At 43.4% G+C, this 9,743-nt stretch overlaps 1 protein-coding gene across 1 annotated transcript in view; it reads right to left on the bottom strand.

The window, feature by feature from the left end:
• ASS1 (argininosuccinate synthase 1) overlaps positions 1-9,743 on the bottom strand; it is a 159,985-nt gene that overhangs the window by 55,288 nt on the left and 94,954 nt on the right. The window contains exon 11 of the mRNA XM_033961694.1: positions 1,771-1,835. Within this exon, the coding sequence (XP_033817585.1) occupies positions 1,771-1,835 (65 nt within the window). The remainder of the gene's footprint in view (positions 1-1,770; positions 1,836-9,743) is intronic.

The raw sequence follows: 9,743 nt of genomic DNA, 5'->3' as shown, positions 1-9,743 counted from the left end.
GATAGGTAATGATAGGGGGTATAAGAGCTCAGCCCTCTTGCTGTTCATTATGTAAGCTATTATATTTTATAATTTGGGGAAGCTATTTTAAGTTGGGGGGATATGGGTAGAGGGAAGGGTTTGTTGATAAACAAATGCAGTTGACTGGTATTTTTATAGTTGCATTTTATTGCAATGCTGTTTCATATAGTCATTGAGAGCAGTAAGGCTTCATGTTGTGAGGGGGGGGAAGAGACTGAATGGAATATGTTGTAGAGATGACAAAGATTTGGTTAAAAATTGTTATCTTAAATGCATGCCATCAATTAAAACAGATTTTAGCATAATACACAAAATAATTAACTAGTTCTTATTTATGGGTTACAAGGGCTGTCTTTTATCTCCTTGTGCCTTCTCTTTCTCATCATATTGCCCATCCTTCTCCTTATCTCCGCTTTGTCCTGCTTCCTCCATCCTTATCCTCCACCTAGCTTTCATCATCTTTCTCATTTCTGCCTTGCCATACTCTGTCCTACTCACTTGTAATCTACCTCCCTTAATTCTCTCTCCCTCACTGCCTTGCTTGACACCCCTCTTTTTTCACATAAACATTCCTGCACTCATTAATGGAGCACTGCTTTTTTTTGCAGTTCAGAATATCTTTTACTGGCCCAACAAAAGAATTATCCAATGGCAATGATATGCCAGAAATTCAAAGGAGCTAGAGAAAACTTAAATATAGGAAAAGTTATCAACCTGTAAAGAATCCAGGACCAGAACATCACATTACTTAATAGATCCCCATGAAAATCTCTTTTTATAAGAGTCATCTCTTGAATGCTTGTATTTTCCTTTGACCTAGCAAGTCTATCCTTCTGTCACCCCCAGTCACCCACTGCTTCCCCTGCTGTATACAAAGGATGGCAATAGCTCTGGGCTCATTCAGAATCCAATTCACAGACAATGGGAATGGCTAGCAGGCCCCAGACTGCAAAAGTTATCACCCTACACTTATTCCAAGATACGAAAGAACCAACTACAGAAGGGTCATGCAAAGCCACACACTGACAGCAGCAACTTGGCTCCTCAAATGATGGCATCAGTGCAGCATGCCATTTTACTTGAATTGGGTCACTGGCACCTCCCTACTTTCGAGGGATGTACACCTGAGACAGCAGACTACCTATAGGTAGCCCATTCTGTTTCACTCAACCAAAGGCCTTTAGAGATTCTCTTAACACAATTACCATTATTTACCATTAATGCAGGCTGTTAATTAAGAGATTCAATGTAATCATTAATTAGTAATGAATTGTCTTTGTCCTGCCTTTTCGCTGCGACATGAAAGGAATCTTTTATTAACTTCTTTCAGTGCCAATTTAAACCAACAGCAGCAAACCCAGCACTTAACTCTCTTTATGTTACCAAATGAAAGAGTCAATCTCATCCCTCTGCAGAGTATTATATTTAATTCTTCACATTCACAAGTCAAATAGGGTCACATCTTATTAATGAACTTTCTCTTCCATATTTCATCATAAGAGACATAGAAAAGCTGCAACCAACCAGAGCACAGTGATAGTGCAACTTCTCTGATTCTCATGCAACCAAACAGAATTCCTGCAGGTAAGCGACCAGTACCCTCAGAGCTTTCACACAATTTCTCATCAAACTTGACTGCCTCAACATGAACACCCAGGAAGAATGCACAAAACCGTTTTTAACAGCCAATGCTCACAGTCTGCCTCCAGACAGCCATGCTCCTCATTATTTTTCTGGACAGGGACTCACCTCGGGATTTCATTCCAATGTACCTGTTCTCAACAATGTCAATACGTCCTACTCCGTGCTTCCCACTGCCAAGAAAAGAGAGATGGTAAGGTTTAGTTATATCCCAGCACTCAAGAGAATCTTAACATCTGGTCAGAATACCACAGAAATTAAACCTCAAAACTCTCCAGTAGAGGGCGACTCCTACATGAATTCAGATTCTAGTTCTATGCAATGACCTCTCAGGAAGTATTATTTGGCAGGGTACACTTCCAGAGTCTCTTAATTAGGAGAGGAAGGCAAGGGGTCAAATAGTGTGTCCACTTGAGATTCACTGAAGAATGGTGTATCCTAACACTATCATCATGCTTTACCCCTTCTCTGGTTCCTTTGCCCAAGGGTGCAGTGGCTGGACAGTATAGACTTCTTGTTTCCCATGGAAGTGGGAGGTTCAGGCACCTCAAAGAAGTGCTGCTCAATATCATTTGGATTGTGGTGGTGGTGGAGACAGGGGACTAAAGACAAAAACACCAGAGGAGCCTATACTCAGTTGCTATGGCACAGAATCAAAATAACGGGTGTAAGGAGGAGATCTATGATCTTTCCTTTCCTTCCAAAACAAAGTCACTTTAGAAAATAAGGAATTAAAATGTTAATCTTGGGGTGCAATTTGCTTATCGACAAGTCGAACATTATGTGAGGTCTTTCCCAACTGGCTCCTTATTTCGGGAGTTTGGAAGTGCATTTTGAGACTTTTTAGAGGCAAAGCCGGAGACCAAAATATCGGTGTCCTATTTTCATAAGTGCCTGATTGATTTACAACTGCCAACAAATTCTTCTTCTCTTTTGCATTCATGGCAGAGGGATTTGAACAGGGAATTTAGAGTGCTCACCCTACTTAGAGCTATTAAAGCGATCCCTGGCATGATGTATAACACTGAATTACAGGAGTATCAATATCCTACGCTGTTACAGGCATACATTTCTCAATGTCAAGCTTATCATATGGGAAGTGTTGACACTCAGTTATGTATAAAATGTCACAATTCTGTGAGCTCTTATTTTCATGGTCTATGGGCCTGTGAACAAATTCAGGGTTTCTGGAGAGACATTGCTTCTTTTCTGCAGAAAGTATTGAAAACATCAATTTTTGTGTCTGAAACTACCATGCTATTTTCTCACTTTTCTGTCTACATATACCTCCTCAGAGAAATTGTTTCTTTGTAAATACTATATTGTAGGGAAGAAATGTATATTGAATCACTGGTTATCTGAGGCACCACCTTCCTTTTGGTATTGGAGAAACAAGCTTCATGAGTTGATGAGGTGTCCTACCGCATTCCTTTTAAATACAATATTCTCACTCATCAAATACTTTCAAGTGGTCTTCCTTCCTTCTTATTTAGTCTCCTGGCTCCATATTTGCTACAAAGAACCTTACACTCATCTCACCAACAGTTATTAGTCGCTCTCTCATTTTGACGATTATTTCTCAATTTTCATAGGAATTCTTCATTCTCTGGAACTCCTTAACCTTATTACCTCCATTCTGAAAAATCTTTTGTGACATTCAAGGTGCAATTAAAATCATATTATTTTACTCAGGATTTTTGCTCTTAACTCCTTTTTTCACTCAGTCATAACTGCAGGCAATCTTCTTTCCCTGGCTTTTTCGATTAAATCTTAACTTGCGTGGACAGAAACCAAATATGTTCTTCCCCTGCCTTATTTGATCCATTTGTTCCCATTCTCCTCACCCTTTATTTTTATTGTAACCTACCCATTCTTTTCCTACCTCTTGTTTCCATATTCGTTTGACTGTTGGTTGTAATTATGTGTTTTGATTATTTTGTTCCCTTCCCCTTGTTATTTTACTTTTGTTTTTACTTTCTTTTTTTAAGCAATATTTTTTATTGTAAACCGCTTAGATAAACCTTGGTTTATATTTGCGGTATATTAAATAAATTGAACTTGAACTTGTGGGAAGTGAGAGCTGCTTATTATTCTCAAAGAAGGTATAAGTTTTGAATACGTTATCCTCGTGTTCACACCTACTTGTGGATGTTCTTTTATGAAAGCTACTTTGGGTTGTGTGTGGGGAGGTGGGAGTTTGGGGGAAGGGAAACATTTTATAACATGGGGGTCTTTAGAGCCCAGACCCCCATGGGCTGTGGTGTTTATTGAACAATATTGGATCTGCAGTGTTTGTTTGTATCCTTATGTGCCTTCAATATAAGAGAGTTAAAAAAAAAAAAAAATGCCAAAAAAGGAAAGGAAACTTGGAGCGAACATGCTGGCATGACAAAAAACTTCAGGACTCCATTTGCTGCCTGCCTCATCCACAAGCCTCTATAGTCCAACTCTCTTGACTCCTCATGCTCCACAAACAACAAATATCCTTCTTTCATACATACAGAGAGTGAGGAAAGAGAAGAAGGGGAGCCATCTCATTCAGAGTATAAATCCCTTTTATTAGGAAAGCTCAGAAAAGCCCAATATAAGAGGTGAGAAGACAGAGAGGTGGAAAGGTAGTTTTGCAGCTGCAGCCCTGGTGGCTGAAGTCAATCTGCAAATCCATCATTACCATTTAAAAAGAGCAGTCCATAAACCAGTTCATTACAATTCAGCTTGGAGAGACAGAAGTGAAAGGGGCAGGAGGATGTGGGAGTCTATGTGCTGGAGCCTAAGATAAGCAACCAGAGAAAAAACAAGAAGAGACCAAGATTCAGAATTACATTTTCAATGTTTTTAACTATATGCTGTTTAGAGATTGAGGGGTTTTTTTTTTTTAATAATAGTAAATTTATAAATGTATATAACCGATTCTAGGCAGAGGAGAAAAGTAACGTATGCACAGGGCAAGTTTGCAGTGCCCTCGATATAGGGCCTAATGTGAATGACCATGATACAAGCTGGTTGAATGGAAGGAGACAAAGGATAGAGGTAAATCGAGCTCACTGATGCCTAGATGCACTAAAGTCAGTGATCGTCTAATGATCATCTCTAAACTGATTTTGACTGGTTTAACGATGATCGCATTTTTCAACCCAATACAGAAAACAGCTCACTACGTGGTTTTCTGTACAATCGCTCATTCTCCGATCTGGCCATGCAAATAAGGTTATTAATATTGAAAGGCCATGTAAACTAGCCAAGCGATTGATGCTCCAACATCGCTTAGTGATGCACAAAAAAAAGTGAACACTTACTGATAGTTCAGCCCTGAAATTAATATAATATTTATAATTGGCACCTGGACCCCCCCTCCATGGCAGTGAAAATCGGCAGGAGGGATGCCCACTCCCTCCTGCCATAGCGAAATCCCCCATGTGAGAGAAAATTGGCAGGAGGGATGCCAACAGAGCCCCCCCCCCATGTAAACAAAAAATGGCAAGAAGGATGCCAACTTCCTCCCACCAATGGAGACCTCCACATCAGGCGCCCCCCTGAACCATCCCCTCCCCTTCCCCCTTCAAAAAAGGCATGAGGGATGCCCATTCCCTCCTGCTACCGAATGCTCCCCCGAATCACCCCTCCTGTAACACCCCCCTCCGGTACCTTTGTGAGAAGTTGAGAGCAGAAAAGATGCTCAGTATCTCCTGCTCTGAGGCCCGCCAGTCCAAAATGGTGGATCTTACCCTTCCCAGTGCATCATGTGATGCACGGGGAGGGGCCTAAGGCCCTGATTGGTTTAGACATGTAAGGCCCCTTCCAATCAGGCCTTAGGCTCCTCTCTCTGTATCCTGGGGTATAGAGGGAGGAGCCTAAGGCCTAATTGGCTCAGACACCTAAGACCCCTCCCCTTAGGGGAGTGGGCATCCCTCCTGCCTTTTTTTGGAGGGGGTAAGGGTAGGGGATGGTGCGGGGGTGCCTCCGTTGGCATGAGGGAGTGGGCATCCCATCTGCCAAATTTCTTTTGTGGGGGGGTTTGCCATGGGAGGAGTGAGTAGGCATCTCTCTTGTCGATTTTCACTGTCATGGGGGGTGGGGGTCTCCCAGTGCTGGTTCATGGTGGGTCTTTGGGGAGGGCCATCATCAATTGGGGGGTGGGGCCCAGCATGGCATGGCATAACACATGCATAGTTGTGCCATTAAAAAAAAAAAAAGAAAGAAAAAAGCCCCAACAGCTGAGGGGCTTCTCTTGCCTCTCAGCTGTTATGGCTTCCTCAAACCGGGTTTGCACATGTTTGTCATTCTCAGAGAGACTGATCTGATGGGGATTACCATGAACCTTCGTGCAAATTTGCATGGAGATTTGTTGGCACCATCAATCGCTGTTCCAGAGTTGGTCAAAAAAAAATCGGCCTACAGCAATTCACATGGTAATGACCGTGTTTTGTGCATCTAGCCCTCAGAGAAGTAGTGTACTGCAGAGATCAGTCCTTAGTCCAGTTTCTTTTTAACATTTTTACAAATAATAATGTGGAAGGTAAAGTCTGGTAAGGTTCTTCTCTTTGCAGATACTAAAATCTGCAATGGGATAGTGGGATAGCCAAACAGTCACTATCCTTCACACATCTGTCCCCAAGTACTTCCGGTCTTCTTATGGGCTCCAAGACACAGCAACACTGTTAACACACATATACTTCTAAAACTCCTGACCAGGTCATCTCTGGGTCCTCCCTGACCCTCACTGGCCCTCCGGGTCTTCAAGCAGCTTCCAGTGCCATTTACCGGTCTTTCTGCCGGTCTTCACCAGTCTCTTGCGAGATCTTTGGCCACAACTCACAGGGCCTAAAGGCTGCTTCCTAGAGTGTCCTCTGATGGCTCCCAGTATCATTTACCAGTCTCTCTACCAGTTGCCACTGGTCCTGCCGATCACTTGATAGTTCCCCCATCATCCTTGGACCTTGAATTCCACCCTTCAGATTCTTCTTGTGGGACTACTGTCGATCCTTTTGGGTCCCCATGGGTCCTGTACACTTCACTGATCCCACTGCTGGTCATCAAGCCTGAGCCCCCCCCCCCCCCCCGGACTCCAGGATCTACTGGGCCCTTCAGCTACTCCTTCCAGGCTCTTCCCTGCCAGTCTCCCTCTAAGGGCTGTTCCCGAGAACCTCTAGTTTCTCAGCCGCTTTCTGTGAATTAGACTGAGGTCCTATTTTTTTCTTCTAATTTCCAATAAATTATTTTTCAGTAAATGATAACTTTCTTCTACATCTTTCCGTCAGAAAAAGGGGGATATGATAGAGACAATATTTAATTACCCGCACGGTACAGTACAACAGAAAGTGGTATATAGGAAGTTCCAAATGATAAATATAAAATAAAATGCACAGGACTTAGTGCCTTTTTCAACTAAAAGTAAGTTCTGGAACAGGAGAGAAGGAGAAATTAGGTTCTTACCTGCTAATTTTCTTTCTGTTAGCTTGTAGACTGGTATAGTCCTTATGAATAGGTTATATGCCTCACTGCTACCAGCAGGTGAAGACTTGAGCACAAACTTGTATATCAGGCTAGAATCTGCCTAGCAACTCAGTCTGCCCAATACCCCAAGCAGAACCTAGGAAAGACTTCAACTGAAAACAGTATAACAAACTCCGAACAGGAGTGGAAAAAAACAACAAATACTTATAAACTACTGTTGGAACATGTGTAGAACTTAATCCTGGTATAGAAAACATCCCCACAACTCACCAGCTAAGCCAGCTGAGCCATAGCCGCTGTTCTTACTTCTCCCCAGCCCTAGAAAAATTCTAGAACCCGCAGAAAAAATAAAATCTGCATGTGAGCAAAATAAAAACCCACAATCACCATACAAAGACAGACAGGGTGGGGGACTATACCAGTCTACAAGCTAATAGAAAGAAAATTAGCAGGTAAGAACCTAATTTCACCTTCTATTTTGCTTGGTAGACTGGTAAAATCCTTACGAATGGGACGTACCAAAGCAGTACCCATTAAGGGTGGGACCCCGAAGGGCTGACACCAGAACACGTTCACCGAATACCACGTCCCAATGCACTTGAACATCCACACGGTAGTATCTTACAAATAAATGCAGAGAAGACCAAACTGCAGCCTTGCAAATATCCACTGGAGGCACCAGAGAAGATGCAGCTCAAGAAGCTGTCTAACCCCTAGTGAAATGAGCCCTAAGAAATTCTGGAGCAGGCGACTTCTTCAGAAAATAAGCGGAAGCAATAGTCTCCTTGATCCAGCGCACAATGGTAGCCTTAGAAGCGCCATCCCCCTTACGAGGACTTGCTAGAAGGATAAAGATGATCTGATTTCCTGAGTCCTCTGCACATAAGAGCAAAGGACCCGGCCGACATCCAACTTGCGCAGCTGTCTCTGCTTGGAAGAACCCTCCCGGCTACCCAACACCGGGAGGACCAATGCTCAATTGACATGAAAAGGAGAAACTACCTTTGGCAGAAAAGAAGGAACAGGCCTCAAGACAACCCGCTCCCTAGTAAACTCCAAAAAGGGAGCCCTACAAGAGAAAGCCTGCAGCTCAGAAACACTGAAGAAAAAGCCACCAAAAATATCACTTTAAAAGTAAGGTCCTTTAAAGAGCAGTCGCCCAACGGTGCAAAAGGAGGGCGCACTAGAACTGACAGAACCAGATTTAGATCCCAAGATGGAACAGAGGGTCGTACAGGAGGCTTGAGCATTTGACCACCCACAAGAAGCGAATCACATCAGAAATGGCAGTCAACAACCCACGAAAGGCTGAGAAGGCCGCAAGCTGAACATAAGAACATAAGCAATGCCTCTGCTGGGTCAGACCTGAGGTCCATCGTGCTCAGCAGTCCGCTCACGCGGGGGCCCAACAGGTCCAGGACCTGAGCAGTAATCCTCTATCTATACCCCTCTATCCCATTTTCCAGCAGGAAATTGTCCAATCCTTTCTTGAACCCCAGTACCGTACTCTGCCCTATTATGCCCTCTGGAAGCGCATTCCAGGTGTCCACCACACGCTGGGTAAAGAAAAACTTCCTAGCATTCGTTTTGCATCTGTCCTCTTTCAACTTTTCCGAATGCCCTCTTGTTCTTGAATCTGTCCCCTCTCTACTTTCTCTATGCCCTTCATGATCTTGTAAGTCTCTATCATATCCCCTCTAAGTCTCCTCTTCTCCAGGGAAAAGAGACCCAGTTTCTCCAATCTCTCAGCGTATGAAAGGTTTTCCATCCCCTTTATCAGACGCATTGCTCTCCTCTGAACCCTCTCGAGTAACGCCATGTCCTTCTTAAGGTACAGTGACCAATATTGGAAGCAGTACTTCAGATGCGGACACACCATCGCCCGATACAATGGCAGGATAACTTCTTTTGTTCTGGTTGTAATACCCTTCTTGATTATGCCTAGCATTCTGTTTGCCTTCTTAGCGGCTGCTGCGCACTGTGCCTTCGGCTTCATTGTCATGTCCACCATTACCCCCAAGTCCCTTTCTTGGGGACTCTCATTCAATAACATCCCTCCCATCGTATAGTTGTACCTCGGGTTTCTGTTTCCCACATGTAATACTTTACATTTCTCAACGTTGAACTTCATCTGCCATCTCGTTGCCCATTCCCCTAGTTTGTTCAAGTCCCTTTGCAATTCTTCGCAGTCTTCTTTAGTCCGAGCTCCACTAGATAGTTTGGTGTCGTCCGCAAATTTTATTATCTCACACTTCGTCCCTGTTTTTAGATCATTTATGAATATATTAAATAGCAGCGGCCCGAGCACCAAGCCCTGTGGGACCCCACTCGTGACCCTCCTCCAGTCCGAGTAGTGGCCCTTCACTCCTACCCTCTGTTTCCTACCCGCCAACCAGTTTCTGATCCATCTATGTACGTCTCCTTCCACCCCATGGTTCTTCAGTTTCTGGAGTAAGCGTTCATGGGGCACCTTGTCAAAGGCTTTTTGGAAATCTAGATATATGATGTCTATGGGGTCTCCTTTGTCCATCCGTTTGTTAATTCCTTTGAAGAAGTGCAATAAGTTCGTTAGGCACGATCTCCCCTTGCAGAAACCATGTTGGCAGGTTATCAGAAGTTCATTTCTT

This window comes from Geotrypetes seraphini, chromosome 10 (genome assembly GCF_902459505.1).
Source record: "Geotrypetes seraphini chromosome 10, aGeoSer1.1, whole genome shotgun sequence".
Taxonomy (NCBI): domain Eukaryota; kingdom Metazoa; phylum Chordata; class Amphibia; order Gymnophiona; family Dermophiidae; genus Geotrypetes; species Geotrypetes seraphini.
This window is presented reverse-complemented; position numbering and strand designations above follow the sequence as displayed.